This window comes from Carassius gibelio, chromosome B18 (genome assembly GCF_023724105.1).
Source record: "Carassius gibelio isolate Cgi1373 ecotype wild population from Czech Republic chromosome B18, carGib1.2-hapl.c, whole genome shotgun sequence".
NCBI lineage: Eukaryota > Metazoa > Chordata > Actinopteri > Cypriniformes > Cyprinidae > Carassius > Carassius gibelio.
The window spans coordinates 1,818,317-1,845,619 of NC_068413.1; the positions used below are offsets into that span (position 1 = coordinate 1,818,317).

The following is a 27,303-nucleotide window of genomic DNA, read 5'->3' on the forward strand; positions in this document are numbered from 1 at the left end:
TGTTGAAATATTAATAGCATTGACCCGAATGAATTGCATGCATGCGTTAATGTTTTGTTTACAACACTTGGACTGATGCTCATCATTTGAAATATTCTCATCTCAGAGTTTGGGAATGACAGAAACTGTGTTTTGCTGTAATTATCATGTTGAGGTTCAGTTGCATGTTCAGTGAAATTAATTTCAAATTAATTAATTTGAAACGTGGGTTTATCTCTGAAAATAAGACTGACCATGGATAAATCCAGATGAAATTTGAGTGAAGGACGGCACGGCTTGTCCTAAAAATGAGAATCCGAGTGATAACAAGCAGCTGTCCCGGGTTACCGATGGGAAATGTCACTCTAACCGGCCACAAACACGGCATTTGATTGGGATTTACTGCACTGAGATCAGATTATCCAGCTTGATCCGCTCCACCATCTGCTGCACTTTCCGTGTTTGTGTTTCAGTTTTTAAGCACATGTACGTCTTAGTGTTGAGATGAGCGTTCGACCTTGGTGTGGATGCTGACAGCAAAGCATCATGGGATTGAGTGAGTGGGTTTGTGGGGGTCATCGACTCTGTTTGTTGCTATAGACATTCAAGCATTTGATCTTTCACAGTGAAGGTTATGATTTAACGGATTATTGAAATATGATGATTATTTAAAATCTGAATGTCAAATGTAATTCATTTTAAATTAAAATGATACAAATCATAAAAATGTAAAACAAAAATAATTTAACATGAAAATAAATAGAATACTAAAAGATAAAACTTGTTTATATATAAAAACATAAAGAATTAAATGCGTATTAAAAATCATAAAATAAAATGTATATTAAAATATAATAATCAAAATAAAACACTCGCTAAATTGTATGACATCATAATATAAAATTGCATAATCTTGAAATAAAAACACTTTCCTAAAAATATTAAATTCATAAGTAATTTTTCAAATAAAAATTTCAGAATTAACAATTTTTTTTTCAGAATTTTTTTTCAAATTAAGTCATAATGTAAAAGTAACTTAAAAATAATAACACTTAAAATAAAAAAATTAAAATTATTTAAAATGAAGCACTTCATTAAAAATATTTGTCAAAAGGAATCTTAAATAAAACAGATCCAAAACAATTACTAAAAATCTTATTTAATCTTATTTAATCACAATATTATAATAATTATTATAATATATTATAATATGGGAAAATTAAAATAAATAAATAACACTTAATATTTAAATCATAAAATGTGCAATTAAAATCTAATAGTAATGTTAATATATAAGGTTTTTTTTAGCTGCATGTCATTTGACCATTAACAGACTTCATAACTACACACTGATTTAAAATAATCACTTAAAAAGAGGGACTACAGCACAATATAGAACAGCTTCATTGTTTCATTCTTAAAAATGTCACCACTGCAGAAAATCATTTGGGTTTGGAACCACACAAGTGTGAGAAATGTACTTTATTCAGTGTTTATATACAGGAACTGTGCACAGACATTTCTGTAAATGCACCAGTTGAGCCTAAAACAAGGCATTGTGATGTGAGGATGCAGTGTTTATTTTCGGGTCATTACACATGTGCATGAAGAATGAATTATGCATCATCACACCTGAGTGAGATGAACTTCTGTTGTTTCTGTATCTGGAGCAGCTCTGTTTGAACAGATGAACTTGGGCGGAACTGAACAACAGAAAGGGAGTTAAAATCAGAACGGTCCCGATGTTGAAGTGCTCAGTACTTGTGAAAACTGCTGCGTGATTGTTTATTTCAAGAGGAGCTGCAGATGGTCAGACTGCGTAATGCACAGCCGAGATGTTCTTCCAGGTGCACCACAGCCCCAAAACACCAGAGCATGATGGGATATCGGTCCTCATGTTGTTTGTTTTTGTGGTACATCGTCATTCCTCTAAAGCAGGGAGGAACTACAGGGGTTTGTGAGTGGATGAAAAGCTAAGAATTCATTAAAACATAAATGTGTCAAAGTCAAGTCATTTTAAAAGACGAAATAAAACGCTTTCTAAAATTCATAAAAATGTAGTATCTTCAAATAAAAATAAAAATGCTCACTAAAAATTCAATCATAAAATGTAAAATATTTTTAAATGTAAATAAATTAAAGAATTAAATCATGTATATGTAAGGTTACTTTATTTTTAAATAAAAACAATCAAAATAAAACACTAAACATTAATTAGGTCATAAATGCAAATAATTTAAAACCACTAAAAATATATTTATTAAAATAAAAACACTTATTAGAAATTAATTAAATCATAAATACATAAAGTTACTTATTTTAAAATATACCCTAAACATTAGTTCAGTTGTAAAAATATAAATTTAGGTTTAACACTTACTAGAAATTAATCAAATCCTAAATAAGTTTAAGTAATTCTGAAATAAAACCAAAATAATGGGAAAAAATAATTAAACCATAAAAATGGAAATTGTATTAAAATAATGTAAAATTAATAAAAGCAATTAGTTAAGTCATAAAAATGTGAAGAAAAATAAATAAGTAAAAATAGTTAAAAAAAAAACTATGCATTCATTAAGTCATACATGTGCAAACTAAAAAGAAAACTTAAATCATAAACAAAAATAAATTCTTTAATATAGAATTAATTTAATTATAAATTATTTGCATTTCATTTGATTAGTAACTGTGAATGTGCTGATGAAATGTAAAATATATAGAGAAGCTCAAAGAAAAAAAAGTTTGTATCTACACTGAAAAAAATGCTTATTTTATCTCTTAGTTATTTATTTTTCATTTGCTCTTGTAAAAAAAAAATATATGTGAATCATTACCCTACATTTTTTAATTGGATGAATGAAATATTTTTTTCAGTGTACTACTAAAAAAATGGTCAAATTCACAAATGGATAATTTCCACATGGTTGTGTACCATGCATGTTAGTGCACATTAGAGGATGCTCCCAGCGCAGACAATCCCAAATCAGTGTGTAGATGTCAGAAAGAGCAGTTGAGGTTCTCCCACACGTGAGTCTCGTTTCTCGACAGTCTATCGTAAGACTTTGATTCTAAGAAAGCTGGAAGTGTCCCTGAGCCCTGCGGCAAGCCGGCGTGTTGGACGGAGATCAGTGCGGTGTTTGGCGAGCCGTACCGATGCTAGCGCTGAGGGAGATCCCGCTGCAGAGGAGGAGTCTGGGATGCCGGAGGAATGGAAGCATTTCAAAGAAAAAGCATCTCGGTTTCAGGCTAAATCAGCCCACTCAGACTCTAACTGGGCTTTTTCTGTCCTCTGGGTGTGTGTGAGCCATTCTGAGCCGCTGTTTCCACATGAAGTGCTGCGTAAGATATAATATCAACGCAGCCTTACGAGCAGAACAAATGTGTGGCTCCTACTGTTAGTATATGTGGTTATTTTGAAGTGTGATCTACTTTGTTTTTTTGGTTCAGAATATATGCATTGTGCATCGGTTTGTTAATTGGTGTTGTCATTTGAGAGGAGTTTTCAGCACTTAATACTCATTTTAAGACGTCTGTAGTGTGTTTTGATTTTAGGGCCTGTATTAACACATTGCAGTTTGTGATCAGCGCACAGTCACAGGCTGTTTTACTGCGTGTTGCTAGCTGAAAAGCTTAGTTAGTTTAGACATGGATGGATCTATTTAACCTTTTCTCAAATTCATGCTAAATATAAACTACTGTTAAAATGTTTGGAGTCAGTAAGGTTTTTAAAAAATATATATAAATGTGAAAAGGCTGGTCTGCTCACCAAGGCTGCATCTGTTTGATTAAAATATATATATATATTATTGTGATTCAAAAAAAAAAAATCTATGTAAATATATGCTAAAATGTAATTTATTTCTGTGATCAAAGCTGAAATTTCAGCATCATTCTTTTAACGTTATAAATGATCAGTTTAATGCATCCTTGCTGAATAATAATAAGTATTAATTTTCTTCTTTAAAAAACATGCGTGATTTAATCTAGCGTACCTGAATCATACAATCTATAATAAACAGACACCGTGATCAAACCCTGAAGGAAGCGTTTCCCTGATCGCCGACTTAATTTCCTCATAATGGGAAAGAAACCAAGCATAATTTTCATGACCGTCAAAAAGAGTCTTCTGAAATCAGCCAATTTAACATCACACGACCTTTCATGTTCTGATGGATGCTGTGAACTTTCATTCTGCATCTGAGTGATTTCTGTTTGGCGAGAGCTGAAATTAATTATAGCTCCATCAATTATTGTTTGCTTTTTCTCAAGAGAACAACAAGAAATGGCTTCATGTGCAATATTCATTCTGTTGGTTCATAATTTCTGTAACTCTTTTATAACCTGGTTTACAGCTAGGGATGGGTATCGTTAATGTTTTAGCTGGTATTACTACTCTTACCGATACTGCTTAACGGTCCGGTACTTTAATGGTATTCTTAAAATTCTTAAAAAACGAGCTCATCGCACCACGTGCGTGTCACAACCGCGTCGCTTCCATTATGAGTGTGCATACCGCGCGCCTACATTTGAAATAACGAACTTGAGCGCGCAAAAGACGCGATATGTGAACGATCTCCTTATGCGTGTGTGTGCGCATGAGATTTCGCAGATATCACAGACAAACGTCTTAATATCACAAATTGGAAATGTTTGGTAAGATAAAATGTGCACAATAACATTATTAAGCAAATCTCTGCGCCATCGTCACTCTTTTTTTATTAAGCGGGAGTTTTCATACTGTTATGTCTGTGTGTGTGCCGCGCTCGTTAAGGTGTGTGTTTGTTGTGTGTGTGTGTGACTGACAGACAGCCTCCATGGCGCGGTGATCGCACCTTAATATGATCGCACATTAGAAATGTTTGGTGAGATAAAATGTGCACGATAACATTATTAAGCAAAAATACATAGTACCTTAATTTTTTCCCCTCCATTACCGAAAGCAGAACCGATACGTCAGATCTTACTGATACTCCGGTCTTTCATAATTTAGCCCCGAGGCCATTTTAATACCTGGTTTCGGTACCCATCCCTATTTACAGCCACATTTAATTTGGGGTTAGGTAACGTTTTATACGTTTGTTAGTAACCGTCTAGTCCAGAGTGATGAAGCTCACTTCCTGCGATACAATGTTATGCTAGAATGTAACGCCATCTCATTGAATATTAATGAGCTTTCAGCAGTTGCAGAAATAATCACATGCTGTTTAGTTTCAGCATCTGAGGGGAATTAGGTCATTGAAGTCATGAAGAGACTATTTAATTTTATTATTTGAGTACGAAAAGTCAGTTTTAGATGGACAACTGTTAAAACATTGGTTATTACTAGTTATGCTTTAGATTAAAACAGCTGTCACATCTTAAATGTGATTGAATCACTCGGAACATAGACTTGACAATTGGCCGCTTCTTTATTTATTTATTTGTTTGTTTGTTTTGGGTGGGGGGTGGGGGGTTCTTTTGAAAGCATATCTGTGCTGATCACAGGAGAAACCCCCAAACAGAGCAGAGTCAAGAGACGCTCCATTAGAGGATGAGAGCATCGCTGTGATTCAGAGCCCGTCCTCTGATGATCTGATGTGTCATGATGGTTTGTTTCATGTGGCGGCAGCATGAGTCCCGATCACTGACATCCTGATGGCAACGGGTGATGCTTTAATTAAAACACAATCAGATAAATGGACTGTAGCAATTTCAGAAATCCATTTCACGTCCTCTTTGCTCAAATTGGGAGAAGGATGTTTGATCCTCTCTCTCTCTCTCTCTCTCTCTCTCTCTCTCTCTCTCTCTCTCTATCTCTCTCTCTCTCTCTCTCCCTCTCATATTTAGTTTTAAAAATATATATTTTGAGCAGAGTAGATTTTGCATTTTATGGAGGGAACTTGTTGCCATGATGCTGAGGTGTTGTTTGTAGTTGTTTGTGATTGTGATTGAGTGTTTCTGAGTGATTGTAAGTCTGTCTCTGTGGTGCTTGACTGGTTGTTATGTGTTGCTAGGTTGTTTGAGTGGTTGTTACTGTGTTGTTAGGGTGTTTGAGTGGCTGTTAGGGTGTTTTTAGGGTGTTAGAGTGGCTATTAGTGTGTTGCTAGGGCGTTTGAGTGGCTGTTAGTGTGTTGCTAGGGCGTTAGAGTGGCTGTTAGTGTGTTGCTAGGGCATTTGAGGGGCTGTTAATGTGTTGCTAGGGCGTTAGAGTGGCTGTTAGTGTGTTGCTAGGGCGTTTGAGGGGCTGTTAATGTGTTGCTATGGCGTTTGAGTGGCTGTTAGTGTGTTGTTAGGGTGTTTGAGGGGCTGTTAGTGTGTTGTTAGGGTGTTTGAGGGGCTGTTAGTGTGTTGTTAGTGCGTTTGAGTGGCTGTTAGTGTGTTGCTAGGGCGTTTGAGGGGCTGTTAATGTGTTGCTATGGCATTTGAGTGGCTGTTAGTGTGTTGCTAGGGCGTTTGAGGGGCTGTTAGTGTGTTGCTAGGGCGTTAGAGTGGCTGTTAGTGTGTTGCTAGGGCGTTTGAGGGGCTGTTAATGTGTTGCTAGGGCGTTTGAGGGGCTGTTAGTGTGTTTCTAGGGCGTTAGAGTGGCTGTTAGTGTGTTGCTAGGGCGTTTGAGGGGCTGTTAATGTGTTGCTATGGCGTTTGAGTGGCTGTTAGTGTGTTAAGGCGTTTGAGGGGCTGTTAGTGTGTTGCTAGGGCGTTTGAGTGGCTGTTAGTGTGTTGTTAGGGCATTTGAGTGGCTGTTAGTGTGTTGCTATGGCGTTTGAGTGGCTGTTAGTGTGTTGTTAGGGCGTTTGAGTGGCTGTTAGTTTGTTGCTAGGGCGTTTGAGTGGCTGTTAGTTTGTTGCTAGGGCGTTTGAGTGGCTGTTAGTGTGTTGTTAGGGCGTTTGAGTGGCTGTTAGTGTGTTGCTAGGGCGTTTGAGGGGCTGTTAATGTGTTGCTATGGCGTTTGAGTGGCTGTTAGTGTGTTTCTAGGGCGTTAGAGTGGCTGTTAGTGTGTTGCTAGGGCGTTTGAGGGGCTGTTAGTGTGTTGCTAAGGTGTTTGAGGGGCTGTTAGTGTGTTGCTAGGGCGTTTGAGTGGCTGTTAGTGTGTTGCTAGGGCGTTTGAGTGGCTGTTAGTGTGTTGTTAGGGCGTTTGAGTGGCTGTTAGTGTGTTGTTAGGGCGTTTGAGTGGCTGTTAGTGTGTTGCTAGGGCGTTTTGAGTGGCTGTTAGTGTGTTGTTAGGGCGTTTGAGTGGCTGTTAGTGTGTTGCTAGGGCGTTTGAGTGGCTGTTAGTGTGTTGCTAGGGCGTTTGAGGGGCTGTTAATGTGTTGCTATGGCGTTTGAGTGGCTGTTAGTGTGTTTCTAGGGCGTTAGAGTGGCTGTTAGTGTGTTGTTAGGGTGTTTGAAAGGCTGTTAGTGTGTTGCTAGGGCGTTTGAGTGGCTGTTAGTGTGTTGCTAGGGCATTTGAGGGGCTGTTAGTGTGTTGCTAGGGCGTTTGAGTGGCTGTTAGTGTTGCTAGGGCGTTTGAGTGGCTGTTAGTGTGCTGTTAGGGCGTTTGAGGAGTTGTTAGAGTGTTGCTAGGGCGTTTGAGTGGCTGTTAGTGTGTTGCTAGGGCATTTGAGGGGATGTTAGTGTGTTGCTAGGGCGTTTGAGTGGCTGTTAGTGTGTTGCTAGGACATTTGAGGGGCTGTTAGTGTGTTGCTAGGGCGTTTGAGTGGCTGTTAGTATGTTGTTAGGGTGTTTGAGTGATTGTTAGTGTGTTGCTAGGGCGTTTGAGGGGCTGTTAGTGTGTTGTTAGGGCGTTTGAGTGGCTGTTAGTGTGTTGCTAGGGCATTTGAGGGGCTGTTAGTGTGTTGCTAGGGCGTTTGAGTGGCTGTTAGTGTGTTGCTAGGGCATATGAGGGGCTGTTAGTGTGTTGCTAGGGCGTTTGAGTGGCTGTTAGTATGTTGCTAGGGCGTTTGAGTGGCTGTTAGTGTGTTGCTAGGGCATTTGAGTGGCTGTTAGTCTGCTGTTAGGGCATTTGAATGGTTGTTAGTGTGTTGCTAGGGTGTTCGAGTGGTTGTTAGTGTTTGAGTGGTTGTTAGTGTGCTGTTGCTAATGTTTTTTAGTGGCTGTTAGTGTGCTGTTAGGGTGTTTGAGTGGTTTGTTAGTGTGTTGCTAGGGCGTTTGAGGGGCTGTTAATGTGTTGTTAGGGCGTTTGAGTGGTGGGTTTTTGAGTGGCTGTTAGTGTGTTGCTAGGGCGTTTGAGTGGTTTTTATGGTGTTTGGCTTGTTGTTGGTGTGTTGCTGTGTTGTTTGCTGATCATGTTTCTCTGATCTCCCAGTATCTGTATGTTTTGGGTCTCTCCTTCACTGTGTCTGTAGGTTTTATCGCACAACAGATGAAAATCTCTCGTCTCTTTGCTTGACATCAGTGTGTTATCTGTGTTCTGTTGACCTGGAGTTATGAAGTTATCACTCAAGGTTTTCTGAGGCTGCCACTTTTTTCAATCTAAAGGCCAGAACACACCAAGCTGACTTCAAAGAACTAGCGGCAATGAAAGCCGAGGGGAAACCAAAACAAAGATATACAAGAATAACGCAGCTATACGAAGCAGTGCTTGCTTACCATTATGAATATCAGTAACATTGATAACTTTAATCATTTTAAGCAGCTTTTGTTGTTATGAAAACATTCATGTATTAGAATGATTGTGAAAGATCACGTAAAATTTAAACAGCCTTCTTAAACAGTCTGTACCGCCTTGTTTTCGTCACTTTTGCTTTAATTCTCTGGCGCTGACTCGTTATTACTCTCTCCGATAGCCCCGTTCAGGCAAACTGCTGCCGACGTGAGCCTGACGAGAGCCGACGAGTGGAACACACTAAACAAACTAGTAAATGTAGTGCAGGTCAATGTGGAAAAATGAAAGCGCTGCTGTTTTCTTTTAAATTTTCTCATTGAAAATTTATCATGCAATGCAAACCATTTGTATAGTTTGCATCATTTTCTTTCATGCAAAATTCAATTTCTTATGATTTGTTTTGATTTTGAGTAAAGTCTGATACTCGTGTGTGTTTCAGTCTGTTCCAGCATTACTGTTACGCTCGTGGAGGGATGCGACACACCTCATACACCTGCATCTGTGGAAGGTAAACACATCACTAACAAACACAAACCATTAGAAAAGTCACGAATCAGCCACGTACAGAAAACTAAATGTTCTGGTCAGCAGCACAGAGACTGTTGCTGTAATTACTCTTGTTCTTAAGGAGTGTTACACAAACAGCACAAGAACTTACAGTGCAATAACAGACCAGAGGAAATCATTACCGGTGTGTGTGTGTGTGTGTGTGTGTGTGTGTGTGTGTGTTCCCTGAGAAGCTCTTAGTGTCAGATATCATTTTGTCTCCAGAGCAAAAGCATGTCTTGGATTACAAAGTTAAATCACACCAAACATCTGGATGAATAAATATATTTCAGATGTGTTTTGGACTAAAAAAGTTTGTTAACCTGCAAAAGTGTAAAACACACTATAACAGTGTTGTGCATGTGAAGTGCATTATTTTCAAGTGTTTTGCAATCATATGATTGTGTGATGAACAGACTCCTATTTGAATCCTTTTTTTTCCACTGCGGATCTTAAATATTTTTCATGCATATTCAGACCTGGCACATCACGATAAGTTATAATAATAACCTAAATTTGAGGTTTTGTCGCACAATTTGTTTTCTGTGGAAGTTGAGTGTAATTTCATGTCTGAAAATACAAATCCAATAGGAGGTTCAGTACTTATGCAACCATTATTGAACATAGAAGCATTGCAAAACTTCACTGTACCACTAATGCATTTCTCACTGTGACTGAGTTTTTTGGGGTTTTATGTTAACATATACATTTTGTTCAGTGGGAATAACTCCTCCATCCTGCATTACGGACACGCCGGGGCTCCCAATGACAAAACCATCCAGGATGGAGACATGTGGTGAGTTGTTTCTTGATTACTTCAGTCAGATTGGTTCTGTTGTTGATTGTTGCTGGTTTTGCAGACAGTGTAGTGTTGGATATTTCTCTCTTCAGTAGCTCAGGCTGCATCATCTCTTTATGAGCAGTCGCACACTGACCCCTGCTGGACAGGAACTAGAAACACATTTTTCTTTTTTGCAAGCATGTTTAAGATATAATGAGAAAATCATAAATTATTAACAGTAGCAGCTAATTAACTACAACCAGAGCATTCAATTTTATATTCACATCCAGTGTAATCTATTTTATATTAAATTTTAAAATAATAATAATAATAATAATAATAAACCAAAACAGGTTTCTGTAAGTTTGATTTTTTTTCCGTAATTTAAAATTATATATCCGTACAAATAATAATTAAAGCAATACTTAGATGTGCAAAATTTCTTTCATATATTTAGTGTTACACTTCAGTTTTTTAAAGGAATTATAATGATTTTTTCCTTTTATAACTTGTATATTTTAAAGTATGCCTTCTATGTGTGTTTTTTTTTTCCTTTGCATTCTATTAAACTTTTTTTGTAATATCCTGTACATTGAGTTCTATTAAATTTTTTCTTGAAATCATAAATGTTTGTTGAAATCTGTATTAATAAAAAAAAAAATGCAATGTAAAAATTTTATCTAATTAAATTTACATTTTAATAGAACAAGAATAGAATCCTCATTATTTGATGATTGTCACCAAATCATTAAACTAAATCCAAATCATAGAAGTGGTTTTAGATGTGATCTCAGGCTGGTGTGGAGGGATGGTTTCCTGTAAGAACTCTTCTCTTCCTGTCTGATTGTTTTCCTGGCAGTCTGTTTGACATGGGCGGTGAATATTACTGCTACTCTTCCGACATCACCTGCTCTTTCCCGGTCAACGGCAAGTTCACCGCAGACCAGAGAGCCATTTATGAAGCCGTGCTGAAGTCCTCCAGGGCAGTGTTGGCTGCCATTAAACCAGGTACAAACACAGAAGAATCCCAGCCGAAACTGCTTTCAGACTACAGAGACAAACAAATGACATGTTCACAGTATGGAGGAACTGCTCTGATTCTGTTTCGACACATACCGTATTTTTCGGACTATAAGTCGCACGTGAGTATAAGTCGCATCAGTCCAAAAATACGTCATGATGAGGAAAAAAACATGTATAAGTCGCATTTATTTAGAACCAAGAACCAAGAGAAAACATTACCGTCTCCAGCCGCGAGAGGGCGCTCTATGTCTTCAGTGTAGACTACAGGAGAACTGAGCAGCATAGAGTGCCCTCTGGCGGCTGGAGACGGTAATGTTTTCTCCTGGTTCATTTCTCTTGGTTCGTGTCAAATTAATTTTGATAAACCTGATTATAAGTCACAGGACCAGCCAAACTATGAAAAAAGTGCGACTTATAGTCCGGAAAATACGGTAGTTAGTCCTTTCTGTTGAAAAAAAAGCGGCATTTATTTGATCAAAATTGCAGGAGATTTGTGAAATATTATTGCAATTTCAAAAAACTTTTCTATGTGATATTTATAGCGAGATTGAATTTGTTTTATTGTTATCAAAGCTGAATATTTTTTAGCATCAATACTCTGTCACATGATCTTTCAGAAATCATTCTAAGATGCTGATTTGCTGCCCAAGAAACATTTCTGATCATTAGTAGTTAAAAACGGCTGTGCTGCTTCATATTTTTGTGGAAATTATGCATGGTTATTTTTCAGGATTCTTTAATTAGATCAAAAGAACAACATTTTTTTTTAAATAGAAGTTTTCTTGTAACATTATGAATGTCTTCACTGTCACTTTTGATCAATATAGTTGATCCCAGCTGAATAAAAAGTCAATTTCTCAATTTCCAAACTTATTATTTAAGAATGCTCTTCCTGAAGAACAAACAGACCCCGTCTTTGATTGAGCGCTGAATCCTCAGCTGTGAAATGACCTCTGACCTCTGACCTGATGCTCAGGTGTGAAGTGGACAGACATGCATCGTCTGGCGGACCGGGTTCACCTGGAGGAGCTGGTGAAGATCGGGATCCTGCGTGGGAGCGTGGAGGAGATGCTGAAGGTTCACCTGGGCTCTGTGTTCATGCCACACGGTCTGGGTCACCTGCTGGGCATCGACGTCCACGACGTGGGAGGATATCCAGAGGTCAGTTCTGATCACAACAAAACTCCATAGCGTTGGAAACAAAAACTCAAGCGATATGCATATGCATTTTATTACTGGAAGTTAAGACACATCAGCTAATTATAATTATGTGTCACTACATCACAATCTTAGAGCCCTGGTTAAATTCTAATCACAGATAAATCTTAAAATGTATCCAATAAAGCTGGATATCTTTTTTTTTAATGTTTTTTTTAATGTTATAATATAAGAAATAAAACCAAAATGTTATCAATTGAAACCACTCATCAATTTTAGTAACAGATGTTACACATACTAAATGTGATGTTATAAATCAGAGAGTTCCGGTCCTTGATTCTGATTGGCTGAGCCGCGTTTAAAGCTGTTGTAAATTTCACTATAAACACACACCTTTGTTTACTTTTGAGTGTTGCTTGGCAACCACTTTGTTGGAACCACAAATGTTTCTGAGAACTACATTGTTTGGTGAAAGAGTACTGTTTTTATTTATATCATTTAACTATATTTGCTCTGATTTATTTTATGAAACCTTACTGTATATATGGAATAACCGTTTTATAAAAGCAGTAAGCCCCAAGAAGTCATGGTTTACAGTACATTTATAACAGTTAAAAGGGTTTTAGGCACTCCACTTCGTGTCATGCCTAACAACGGCCCTTAGCTGTTATAAATTCACTGTAAACCACGGCTTCTTATGGTTTATTGCTTTTTTACCACACGCATAAAAAGTGGGTCACATAAAGCCATATACTGTACTGTACTGTATAGCAAATCTCAGTTGCTTGATAGTTTTTATCATCGTCACATGGAAGCTAGATTATTGTCCAGTTTTAAACTGCTAAATGCAACTATAAGACACTATTATAATAAATATTAACATTATACATTTCTGAAAAACTGCAGCCATGTTTATTTTGGAAAGCGTTATACAAATGGAATGTTCGTGTGCTAATATTTTAGAAAACAATCATTTTGTTTTCATTTTATATGAAACTATTAATGACGTTTTCATAGTGATCAAACTTGTTTGTTTCAAAAGATCAAGGGAAATATTTTCCTGACTTTGTAAAGCAATTTTTAAGGGCCAAAATAAAGCTTATTAAGATTATATCCAAACATCCAACTACATTTATATTAAAATGTATTACAATTTTAATTAATTGAAAAAAATACAATTGATTTTCAATTTTCAATTTAATTTTTTTTTAATTAAATGAACTACATTTCAATGCAAATAACACTGTCTCTGATGTCTGATTAAATCAAATACAGCAGCAGCTGAAGTGTGTGTGTGTGTGTGTGTGTGTGTGTGTGTGTGTGTGTGTGTGTGTGTGTGTGTGTGTGTGTGTGTGTGTGTGTGTGTTTCAGGGCATCGAGCGCATTGACGAGCCGGGGCTGAAGAGTCTGCGGATGGGCCGTGTGGTGCAGGAGCGCATGGTCCTCACGGTGGAGCCGGGAATCTATTTCATCAACCACCTGCTGGATACAGCACTCAACTCCCCGGCGCAGTGCGGCTTCATCAATAATGACGTCCTGACGCGCTTCCGCGGCTTCGGCGGGGTCAGATCACACCACACTTATCACACACAAACCACTTACTGTATATGCTCCAGCAGATGCACATCAATGCTATTACAAAGAAACTAATGACAGATTTCTTGATCAGTCCATAACTGGGCCTTATTTTCTAAAACACCACATGATTTTGTACTGGTTGATGATATGTCTGTGTATAATATGCTATTGTTTATGCATAATCACACATAAATTATATCCATATATTATTAATTTATCAAAAGCACTGTGTTTATATATATGTGACCCTGCAGCACAAAAGCAGTTTGAAGTCTCTGGGGTATATTTGTAGCAATAGCTAAAAAAAAAAACATTGCATGTGTCAAAATTATAAATTTTTCTTTTATGCCAAAAATCATTAGGATATTAAGGAAAGATCATGTTCCGTGAAGATATTTTGAAAATTTCCTTCCGTAAACATATCAAAACTTAATTTTGATTAGTAATATGCATTGCTACGAACTTCATTTGAACAACTTTAAAGGTGATTTTCTCAATATTTAAATTTTTTTGCACACTCAGATTCCAGATTTTCAAATAGTTGTATCTCAAACAAATATCGTCTGATCCTAACAAACCAGACATCACTGGAAAGCTTTGAAAATGGACATTTAAGACTGGTTTTGTGCTCTAGGGTCACATAAATCCTCATATAACGTTTTAACCAAAAGCTCTAAAGTTCCATTGTTTCAGATACATTTCTGAAAGTCCAGACATTATTTTTGTGAGTATTGATCATCGTGTGTGTGTGTCTCTGTCTCAGGTGCGTATTGAGGATGATATCGCGGTGACAGCTGACGGCGTGGAGCTGCTGACCTGTGTTCCTCGAACCGTGGAGGAAATCGAGGCCTTCATGGCAGATGAAACGTCCAAACCCTTCAGTCCCATCAGCAGCCAGAAACTCTGAAGAGATGATGACATCACGACACTCCTTTTCTTCAACATATCAGACTTAAACATGTATCTGAGTAAAGGAATGGCTTTAATATTTCACATTATAAAGGGAAATCAATCAATCACGTGACAGCTGTTCTTTGACTTCTTTGATGTAAGTCAGTGAATTAATTTACAGGATCATTTATGCTTTCATGTAGCAGCCGTGTAACACTTTGTGTTTTAATCGTCAGAGCTTGATATTCTTAATAACAGCAGCTCTGAACTTTACTCAATTCATTCGCATCATTCTGTATGCCTTTTGCAAGTTTGTAAGACAATGCAATGCTTATTTTTAATAAAGGTCTGATTTTTCTAGCATCATTTAGAATCGTGTGTGAATTGATATTTACTCGTTCTGAAAATAACGTCAGTCAAATCTCAAATAATAAACTCAAACTGAAATTGATGGAATAGCAGAAAGCAAAGATCCAGACGCTCAATGTGACTTTAGGAATGAAGTGCTGTGTTGAAGTTTGAGACAATCACCTTTTTTAATTAACCGTTAATATATGATTTCACCTAAAGAACCGAATTAATGTCAGTTTTGAAATGTTGCTGAAGTAAGTATTGCCTTAGATGCATGCATATAAACCAATAGATTGAGGGTGTTACAGTACAAAGATAGCTGTTTAATCACCTGACTTCCTTTAAATGAACTTCTTTCCGGTAAATCAGAGGGTGCATCATTGATTGTGTTCACATCATAGCAATGGTGTAAGTCATTTTGGCATCCAAAGAAAGGAGTGTCTTAAATATAACTCACTCAATGTTACCTTCTGGGTAATTGTTGTTTGTCTAAAATAACCATCAGTTGAGTGACGTTGGATAATGTTAGCTCGCATATCGTTAGATCAATTCTAGAATTCTACTTCTAATGCTACTTCTATTTAGAATTCTATTTTGGTCTCACGCATGTCATCATGTAACGTTTTTTTTCTGTAGATTGTTTCCAGACGTTCAGTTGTGGTTCTCGTGAAAGCTCAGCTCTTCTCTGAAATCTTCCAGATGATGTGGTTTCATTTTTTAAATAAGGGCGGACACTCTTAGGTGTGTTGTTGTAGGTCTGGTCGTGTGAGATGTTGAATGATTTTCATTCCTGAATGAGTCATATTTGCATACTGGTGCATTTATTATCAAACCATATAAACCAGATGCGCACCGCTTCTGCAGGAGTGAAGAAGAGAGAGACGTTTGTTTGTGCAATTATGGTCCAAAAATATTAACATTAACTCAGGGTTTATGAAAGTACAGTGTGAAACTTCGAAACCTAACAATCAGGATTCACTCGTATAAAACTGAATAGTTTAGTACCATGGTTTCAGTTTCAGATTCATATGGACAAACCAGTCTGGAGACACGTGTTCATCTGTGTAGTGAATCAATTATGTGCAGAACTATGGTTTGCACAATCACAAGGGTTTATAAGGATGAGGAGGTTAACTATCTTCACACAAGCACTGACTAGAAATGGCTGATGAAGGACAGAGTGCTGACATTTCAGGTGAACATGGAGCAAGACATCTTGAAGAAAGAACTGATGGTCTGGAAGATAAAGATCTGGAAAACAAAACGGAAGACGCAAAAGTAGATCTGAGAAAGAAAGCAGAAAAGAACAAACTAAAAGGTCGGAGAATTAAAAGAAGAGCCAGAAACAGAAAACGAAGCTCTAGAAAAAGAAGAAACAGAAAACGAAAACGAAGCTCTAGAAAAAGAAGAGCTGCGAGAAGAACAGAAGTTCTGCCAAAAACAAAAATGTCTGAAAAAACTGATCTGGAGGAAAGGTTTGGAAATCTGGAAATCACTGGTCAGCAAGACTAGAAAAGAAGAGCGTGTGAGGTATAACATTCAATAAACCTTCATTCTTCCAAAATAGCTATCAGTAGAAATGGTTTCGAATGAATCATTATAATAGCCTTATATATATATATATATATATATATATATATATATATATATATATATATATAATTACCTTCATCTTCCATCTTTAAAAGTGATTTAACTGTATTTACCACAACATGGATTTGGTCATCAATAAACAAAATATAGGAATACATACATTTTTTTTTTATTCATGCTGTGTTTATGTATGTAAGAGGTTGAATTTCATCATCTAATAGCAGCTGATGTGCTTTATTTGTGTATATTTGTTTACTCTTGAAATCATGGATATAACAGCAGTTTGTGTTTTGTCTCTTTCACACAGAGATCAAGCCGTGAAGAGCTCGAGATCTGTATATCGCCTGACCAGACTTAAATGAATTTCTTCGATTTCTCTTCTCTGTCATATTGATGCCAGACTGTGATCTGACTCATTACACTATTATGATGTATATATGTCAGTGGGGTTTAACTGTGTTCTGTCTTTTACCAACAACTTACAGTAATTGCCTGTAACTAGCCAAAAAAACCTCCTGCAAAAATCAACCATACAGAAGCTGTCCGGTCTATGTCCAGCGTCCTCTTGTGGACCGAGTTTGTACATTTTACAGGAAAATACTTCAGTCTTTTTTTTTACTTCAAAGTTTAACATTTAATTCAGTTACTTTCTGATTCATAGTTTTTTTTTTCTTCTTCTTCTTGCAATTTCTGAATGAAAATGGATTAAAGTAAAACCTGTGCACTATTTTTAGCAGTATACATTATGTGTTTCTACCAATGGTCAGATAGTTGTACATTAGAAAGTATATAAAAAAGAAAACTTGCGATACGCCAGTACTCTCTCTCCAGTGTCCTCTGTTTGTTCAGTATATTCAAAGAATGGTTAGACAGACTTCTGTTAACATCCAAATCTAAATGTAATAGTATATTAGGAGTATGAGATGAGCGCATCATATACGGTGCATCATAAAACGAATGGTACAAACACAGCAAGCTGATTCTTCTTTGAACTTGAGGTTAATTTCAAGTAGACCTCCTTCAGAAATCTTAAATATATTTCCTTCATCTTTAGGAAAAATACTTTAAAACTATGATGATGTTTTTTTCGGTATACCTTGTGTACTGCAATTCAGTGCTACAGGTAATATACATGGTCTTTATATCATTGTCTTTATTGAATTGTATAATGTATATCTTTGTCATTTTGTATAGGCTTAACATTTGTCCTTTATTTTATTTATTGTTTATTTGCCATAATATGTTTTGAAACTGTGTGCACGGGGTTCAACTTATTGTTGTATGATATGACAGTGGGGGAAAAAGAACAAGAAGTGAAACACATGCTATTGGTTCCAGTGATTAAAACTATAATTTATAAGCTGTATGAATTGTTTATTTGTTTGTGTGAATTGTATGCACATGGATTTCTGCATATGCCTGCATTGCAGTCCGGTGTATATAAATGTATTAATTAATGTATTTGTTCATAGAGTGTTGTAAGCTGTTATTGTGCACTGAATGAAACGTATAGCTCATAAAATCTGAGAGAAACAATAGGAGATGGTAGAGCAACATACAAGATCTGGAAGAAAGAAAACGTCATCTCAAATTAGAGAACAGAAGACGGAGACAGCAATGACTCAATTCAAAGGTACGACTTTCATAAAATCACATAACAGCAAATATTGTAGAACTTTAGCTGAATACATAAGCATTAACAATCAAAAGAAATGCTGGTAAAGCTCACATCATGAGCCTGCTGTTGTCACACTGTATGCTGTCATTTGTCATGCTGAAATCTGCAATTAATGTATTATAATGAATGCATGTTTGTTCTTGCATGCAATTACATTTAATGTTGCTGATACTTACACTTTTAGACAACTTGTTCTGTTTTGTACTTGTGCTTATGTTATGCATTCTAATGCATCTTATGCATTTTCTTTGCAGAATTTGCACATTTTTAAAAAAAGTCACATGCAATTCCAATGCATGAGGGGATTAAATGGTAATAGTTAAACAGAGAAAAGAAAAAATATTAAATATCTGTAATGTTTGCTTGCAGATGTGGTTAGTTGTCACATGTTTTACTCCAATCAATATTTCTCAGGATGAGTTAAGTCTTTATATTTTCCTATAGATGTGAACATTTCAGTAACACTTTATATTAAAAAACAATTCTCACTATTAAATAGTTGCTTACTAGGATGCATAGCTTGTCTTGACTGTTTATTACTATTTATGTATAGCACATATTAATGACCATATTTTAAAACCCTTAATCATTAAACCTCATTCCTAAACTTGACCACTACTTTACTAACAATTAATTTTTAAGTTTATTTGTATAGCGCTTTTTACAATACAAAATCGTTACAAAGCAACTTTACAGAAAATTAGGAGTTTATTGAGCCAATAGTGAATATGTGTTCCCAAGTCAAAAGTGTAAACAATATTTTCACCATTATTAGCCTGAAGCCACAAGTTTTTTTTTTCTAACTAACTTGCCAACAGAACTTTTAATTAAAACTGTATAAAATTAAAACATAAATGATGTGTTGCCGCAATACAATTCAAAGAGACATTCAAATTCAGTTCAAATCTACCTTCATTATTGTGAATCTTAAAGGTACAGGTTGTAGGACCTGCCACTAGAGGGCGCACTACCAAAACAATAACAATCGCTTGGTTTGATGACGCTAAGAAGCAGCGTGGAATGATGGGATTTGTTGTCTTCTACCCATGGCCATCAATGAAACGGATGAGATAAAGTTTTATAAATGTTGTGTTTGATGTTATAATTTTCAAACGCGAGTTAAACGATTTGCGCGAGTAGATTACAAACAAAGTCAATGCAAAGACGCGATCAGACTATGGATCAGACGTGTCTTCGCGCGGGTCTAGAGATGCGATGCTCCGCATTTGGCGTGTATGACCCATAATACTAATCTTGTTGATCGTTATAATAGCATATGTTTTCTGTAAAGATAAGAATCAAAACAACTCACCTGTTGAGTAAAACACAATTGAGATCGGCATCTCTTTATAGTTGAAGTTTACCGATTAGCTCTCTCCATCTAGAAAATGCAACTATGGTATTATTATTAACCCTCTCTCTTTCTCTACTCTTGTCCCAAACTCTTCTTGGTTCGTTTGGTTGGCCTGTACGCTGACGTTTACGGGAGCTGTCCTTGTCGACAGAATCAGCGGCAGAAGGTAAAAAATAATTATGTTCAATAAATAAGTAACACAATCCACCATAAAACGTGAAAGAAGAAGTAAATAAGGAACTGCTTGAAGCAAGCTAGTGGTTTGCCGGACGCTAGACACTACTTCCGCATTCGTCCAAGAAAGCTGTTGTCATGTGGTTTCTACATCAGTAAAGACAGTAACAAAGGGAAACTAACGTCATTGACAGGCGACTGCACTGCCCCGTGTCACTGTTAAGAATGGGATTTTTCTCATGATTTACAAGTAGTTGAAAACATTAGAAATATTGTTAGTCATCAGCTGGAAGAAATATATAACACTAGCCCAGTGGTTTTTGGATATTTTACTGCAAATATCTTATAAATTGTACCTTTAATGTCAACATGGTTTTATTGTGTTCACTTCCCGCCATACGGATATCGGAAAAATATCAAATTAGAGTTTAGTTTTAGATTTTAGAGTAAAAAAAAACAAACTAATTGAATACATAATTGCTAAAACCAATGATGACAGTTAAGTTGGTATAAACACAATAAAGTTGGGTCACACTTTATTTTAAGGTTTCCTTAATGTTACAATGTAATTTTAGATTTAAGTACACAGTAATATTAATTAACTATATGGTTAGGGTTAGGATTAGTGTTTGGCTCAAGGTTACTTGCATGTAATTATGCATAATTTATTCTTATTACTTATAGTAAGTAACGTGTAACAAGGACACCTTAAAATAAAAGTTACTGATAGCTTCCTTGAACTTAAAATTCCTTCATAGGTACTCTTTGAAAATAATATTCGATTTTTTTTTTCATCTTTTGGTAGTTACTGTTTGTTTCTGTGTTTGTTTGATCTGTCTTTACTGTATTGTATGATGTTATGTGCGCTGACCAAAATTTATTTATTGCTTATGAATAGTAATGCTAGTACTGACGCTCCAAGGCAGTATCCAATCACCACGGACATGATCTAATTAATATTCATGAGCTCGGCCTCCTTCCACCCAATCAGAGAAGCGGGTCTCACTAGCTCACTGCTAAACTGTTGTCACTCTCTGTTCACAAAAGCATTGCTGGTAAGTTCACTGATTTAATTTGTTCAAAAAACAAGATTTTACACACATCCAAGAGAGGACAAACTTAGTTTTGGATCGTGATTATTAGAAAAAAAATAATCGTGTGATCTGAAATGAGCTTCCATGTTTCTCAGCCTCTCCAAACAGGATTCAGTGTGCTGAAGGATTTGATTTCTTTCTCATGCAGAAACTTATATATACAATAAGGCCGAGAAACGTCAGCAAGTAATGGATGAAATCGTTTGTAAAGAAAATTCTGATTCTTATATAATTATATAATTGTGCTGTGCATCTTGAATTCAAAGTGGAATGATTATTGCTTTTAAATGTAGTATTCTGTCACCTTGAACCTTCATATAAAATTACTTTATATAACATTTTAATTAGTTTTCTCTTAATGCTTTAAACTCTGCCATAGTTAAAACACATTCCATGGGAATCAATACAAATTAATTTGATTATTATTATTATGTATGATGGATCCGGACATTATTTAAAGCACTTTTATTTGCTATTTTTCTTCAAAGAAATTACATAATGACATGACACAGCTTAAAAATCTCAGTATTTATTTTTAGATTTAAATTTCATTTTTACCACATTTTTAGGTAATTTCTGTAAAATTAAGTTATTCAGATACACTGAACTCTGACAATCTTGCATTGGAGAGCAAAAGCTTGAAAATGATGAACATTTCTTATGTCTTACAGACCTTTCAAATGTTTGTTCTCCTCATAACGATGGATTTTATCTTTATTTTCTCAAGCATCATTCTAAACCCTGACCTTCCCAGTGCATTGTGGGAAAATAACATATAACATATAATGTGTTGTTTGACACCATCAAGTGTTTCCTTTACAAGTGCATCGTTGGTCTTCATTACAGCGCTTTGTGCAACTATTATTTTAAGTTTTACCAAGCAGCTGATATTTGGCTCAAGATGGGGGATTTTGTCGTTGTATTTCCTTACCTGACTATGCCAAATGTCATTTACGTTGGCGGTTTCCAATGCAAACCTGCAAAAGAGTTTCAGAGGGATCTTGGGGTCTTTCTTCAAAGCCCTGCTGGAGAACATGGTGTTATTATTATTATGTCTCTAGAAACATTAGTTGGCAAAATTCCTCTTGACATAGCTGATGAAATATCAGCTGCATTTTATCAGCATCCCCGAAAAGTGATTTGGAGATGCACAGGAGCACAGCCGTCGACTTTGGGCATCAACACTTTACTGGTTACCACAGAATGATCTCTTAGGACATGCAAAGACCAAGGTTTTTGTGTCTCATGGAGGAACGAATGGTATTTTTAAAGCCATTTATCATGGCGTTCCTAAAGTCGGATTACTGCTTGTTTTCGATCATGGTGAGACTTCCATACCAGAATCTATTTAACTTAATGTTAAGTTTAAGATTGAAGTGATTTCTTCCGGTATTGTCCCTTCCAGAAACCATTAGCACATCATTAGCAGGGTTTTGTGGCGTCTGTAATTACGCTGATGTATTCGAGTGACCTGCAGGACTCTGGTTTAATAGAAGTGACACTCAAGCTACTAGTGCTGCTGTTACTGTGTGTAATGACAAGAAGAGCTTTAATCGCTACACCATGTCTTCAAAGCAATTACAGCTTGATTCGAAGATAACAGAGCTTTAAAATAGAACATAAGTCTCGTCGACAGTCAATTAAAGAGTCGTTTTGCACACGAAGAAGCACTGGATACATTTATTTTAAAAATGGTTTTATTTGTTTTGTGCAGTTCACACTCATGATAAAAAACATAACATCTACAGACTTGTACATGGAGTCTAGTGTCAAATTAAAATATAGGAAATCACTCAGATGTACTGTAGTATAAAAATAAAATGACATGCAAAGAATTCTTCTGGCCGATCCCTTTCAGAAAGACTTTGTGAGGCCCGTTTATATTGTTGTAATTGCATGTAATTGCATGATGGGTGAGCTGAGATGAAAATTGTGGAAGCTTATTTTTGCCATGGGATAAAAAAAATTCAACAAAAAAAAAATCTGAATAGCGAGGGGTAAAACAATTAAGTGTGTGTAAACACAACCAGTTTATGTCTAAAAGGTAATTGCAAGTAGGGCTATTTCATCTTTTTTCTCTCTGAATTGTGAGTTTACATCCTGCAGTTGTTTTTTCCCCCACCCTTTAAGGTTATCTCACAAATCAGAATATTGTTTTATTTATTTATATTTTTGTGTCTCATAATTCACACTTTTTTGGTCACTATTCAAGTTTCCATCCTGCATTTATTTTTCTGAATTCTAAATTTATATTTCACTTTTTTCCTCTTAATTTTTGAGAAGAAAATGCAGAATTACGTGATATGAACCCCCCATATTTGCCAATTTCTTTCTCTCAATTTAGAGACAAAAAGATACAATTCTCAGATAATATATATATATATATATATATATATATATATATATATATATATATATATATATATATATATATATATATATATATATTATTTTTTTATTTTTATTTTTATTTATTATTATTATTATTATCTGGAAACAAGCTTCGATAGAAATGAGCTAATGAAGGTTGCATCTGGCTGGGATATGGAAAAGTAGGATTTCAATATTGTCCTTTCATAGTCTCTTTTACATTTTAGTTTCTTTCCTGAATCCTTACGCAATTACATTGTAACTCTGTTTTGTTGTGCTGGTGCATGAATTATGACTGAAAAATGACCCGTTTTCAAGTTACTACTTCCTAAAAGTTATAAAACAGGCACTTAATAACAGCAATGATCATGTCACGCTGCCAGCTGCGGTTTGTTCTGGTTGAACTTCAGTCAGACAGTGATAGCTGAACGTGAATGTCCATTCATCAAAGACATTTAGGAGGAAAGGAGCATTAGTGGTGGAGATGATCATCAGTCTGTCATTCATGTAACACAGGGTAACACTTTACATTACAGTGCTCATATTACACATTTCAGCCACCTCAGTGTCACCTTTTGAAAGGACAATTTTGCACTTTTAACTCTAAATATAATTAATTGCAACAGCACTAACCAAATGTGTTTTCATCTCAAAATACCACATCTGTGACATGCTGCAAACAAAACAAAAATTATAGTATTTATTGTATTTTTAAATGTTAACATTTCAGTATATATTTTTTATACATTTAAAATGTATATAGAATTTTTATGCAATATTGTTCATTATTTATATATATATTTTAAATAATCTGTAGAATATTAAAAAAATTGCATTACAGTACTTCATTGGTATAATTTCTCTATAAAAAATATTTTTTTTCTAAAATACATAGGCTGTATTGACTGTCTATAGAGTTTAATTTCATTTGAAATAATCCTTTAAAGTGTAAGCCATGCAATTACAGTAAAGGAAAGATTTCAAGCTTTAAAAATGGCACAAAAGCACCAAAAAACCAGTCCTAACTTTGAGGAATAGACTGAAATCATCATTACTCACTGACAATTTTACCCTTCTGTTAACGTTTGCCATCAGATCTGATTCATGGGGGAATCATTCAGACCAGTTTTGGGGAAAGTTTCAGTCCACATTTATTCAGCTGAAGCACTGGCTTCAGAATCGGTCCTTCATTCTTCCACTGAAGAAAGAAGATCATACACGTCTGGAACAGCATGAGGGTGATGAGATGAGATGAGATGTTATTCTTGTGTGCTGTACATGAACACTGTACTGAATGGGCTGAGGAAGAGCGTCTATCAGCTGGAGCTGTAGAGCGTCATCTCTGCTACATTGGCATCTTGAGTTTCCGGCTCCTGCTTGCAGCTTTCTCTGACCACATACACGACCAGTCCCAAACAGATAAAAATGAGCAGCACTATGCCGATCACCTGTTAATGACAGAAAAACTAACATGTAAACAATTATTTAACACAAACATCCATGACATGAAAAAAAATGATATGCATTAATATGCCATTGCCACTACTCGTTCTCCTTGCATCCTATTGAAATGGACTTTAACACATTATATACATTATCAATTTAGTGCAGTGTAATACATTGTTTTATACTTTTAAAACAAATACATCATTGTCATAATTTCTCAATGCAAAAAACAAAACAAAAAAAAAATCACCTTAATGGTCTAAAAATGGACTTCATTTGTCTTAAATAGTGCTATTTTAGTATCATTGAGATACTTTTGTAGTTTTTATTGATTTTTATGTATTTGTTTTCATTTAAATGTAACAAAAATGTTAACGTTTTGTTAATTTTGTTTCTGGAAAGTGGGCTTTTGTCTTTTTTTATTTAAATGTGCTTTTTTATAAATAAATAAAAAAAATTAATTTAGTAAGTAGATGAAGTTAAACTAGATTAAAATGATAAACAGTAAAAACATTTAGTAAAATGTTTGTATTTTTTTAAGTTTAACCCCCCACACACGGTTTTAGCTATGCTTAAATATAATAACCCTGGTCTTTAAAAAAAAAAGTTTTATTTTATTTTGAGGTGAAATTTGACCTAGGTGCAGTTTTGTGCAAATCACTCATTAAATGGTCGATACATAAAAAAAGAAAAATACATTTAAAAAAATTTAATGGACATGGGAATTAATTATTGGGTTACAGAAGATGTAAATGTAATGAAATAGAGTTATTAGTGGACTGGATCTCAAGAATCTATAGTCAAAGACAGGAACAAATCTATAAATGTGACTCAGTCATAAGTAACAGTACATTGTATTTATTCCAAAAATCATTAGGATATTAAGTAAAGATCATGTTCCATGGAGATATTTTGTAAATGTAGTACCGTAAATATATCAAAACTTAATTTTTGATTAGTAATATGCATTTCTAAGAGCTTCATTTTGACAACTTTAAAGAAGATTTTCTCAATATTTCGATTTTTTTGCACCCTCAGATTCCTGATTTTCAAATAGTTGTATCTCAGCTGCATCTTGTCTGATCATAACATACATTAATGGAACGCTTATGTATTCAGCTTTCAGATGATTTATAAATCCCAATTTCAATTTTTTTTTACTTTTATTACTGGTTTTGTGCTCCAGGGTCACAAAAGTTTACTGATGACATCAAAGTTCTATGTAAGTTCTCAGAATTCCACAAATGTATCACTGTATCTGTGAAGTTCTAAACATGCATGGCTTCATCTGCAGTGTTCTAAAAGGCCTACTGAAACAGCAGCGGATCTCACCTGAGACTCCACAAACAGTCGCTGTGAGCGCAGCATGAGTTCCTGAGGAGTGACGCTCTCCTCTTGAATGGGTTCGCACCATTTCTGCGGAGCGGCTTTGTCCACGATCACGAACCGGCCGTGCCAGTCTGTCATCGCACAGGCGAAATACTGACCGTCCAGGAAGAGCAGGATCAGCCAGACCACGGCGGGAACGAAGCTGGACAGGGACACGGTCCTCCTGCACCAGGCGTCACACCTGCATCCCTGAATGATCATCATGAGCGCGAAGGCCATGACGGCGGGAATGATGAAGAACGCGGAGGAAAACAGCCCGTTCCAGGCCGGATTGCACGGACACTCAAACTCCAGCTCCACCAGCTTCTCCAGTCCCATCAGGATGAAGCCGAAGGCCACGTTGGACACCAGAGGACTGTTGCTCAGCTCATTCTTCAGTCTCGTGAGCCATTGTTGTCGACTTCCCATACTAACAACACCTGAAAGTCAGAGGAGAGCTGGCCAAATTCCTCCACACATTTGCAGAAGGTCACTGATGCGAGACGAATTGATCCCGGGGTAAGTTTCCCCCCTCCTGACCTGTGCATTGCCATTGGCTGAGAGCAAAGGTGGGTGTGTTGTTCCTCAGCTCCGGGCTGCAGATCATTGGCTCGTGGAGGGCGGCAGGTGTGGCTTCTGATTTAAATGTTTCTTTCATTGCTTGAGTAAAGTGGAGGGAAAATCAACTTGACTGGAGATTTCAACGTGCTGTGTCATCAGAATCCTTCTAAACTCGTAAGCTTTGTTTAGGATTGCCTTTACTCCTGGACTGGGAGCTTTCTTTCAAACCATCATTAGACATGCAAGCACAATCAGGCAAGAGTTTGGATGCAACGTGTTCCTTGTGTCCCTAAAACCTTACATCTAATATCTCTAAACTAAAAACCTGAATGTTTTTAGAGAAGACATATAAATTGTCTGTGAATGAGTTTCTGTCCACTTTTTTGTCATTGGATTGTAGTTGACAGTGAAGCAAAAGCGTCATCAGAAGTGCATCATGTCTGTTCCTCCTTCAGTAGTGTTTAAAACATCCCATAATGCACCTCGTGAACATGTCTTTAAAATTAATAAACAAAGACATATTTTTTATGCATTAAGATATTAATTGTAAGTACAACAGTTAATCAAATTAACAATTACATGCAGATCATAAAACAAATGTATTTGATGTCTGTGGTATTTATTTAATAGGCCACCACAGTATTTATATATCATAATGAGTAATGTTAGAGGACTAAAGGCAATGATAAACAAGCAAATAATTCTTACTCTGCAAAACAGACTTAATTTATGCTCCTGTGACCTTAAAAATTTCTGCTTAAATCCTTAGATCATTTA

At 35.9% G+C, this 27,303-nt stretch overlaps 1 protein-coding gene across 1 annotated transcript in view; it reads left to right on the forward strand.

Moving 5' to 3' along the window:
- LOC127977517 (xaa-Pro dipeptidase-like) overlaps positions 1-14,903 on the forward strand; it is a 53,890-nt gene extending 38,987 nt beyond the window's left edge. Inside the window, exons 10-15 of the mRNA XM_052582404.1 lie at positions 9,000-9,068; positions 9,825-9,902; positions 10,747-10,895; positions 11,887-12,071; positions 13,440-13,631; positions 14,410-14,903. Of these exons, the coding sequence (XP_052438364.1) occupies positions 9,000-9,068; positions 9,825-9,902; positions 10,747-10,895; positions 11,887-12,071; positions 13,440-13,631; positions 14,410-14,553 (817 nt within the window). The 3' untranslated portion in view covers positions 14,554-14,903. The remainder of the gene's footprint in view (positions 1-8,999; positions 9,069-9,824; positions 9,903-10,746; positions 10,896-11,886; positions 12,072-13,439; positions 13,632-14,409) is intronic.
- Positions 14,904-27,303: the final 12,400 nt, after the last annotated feature.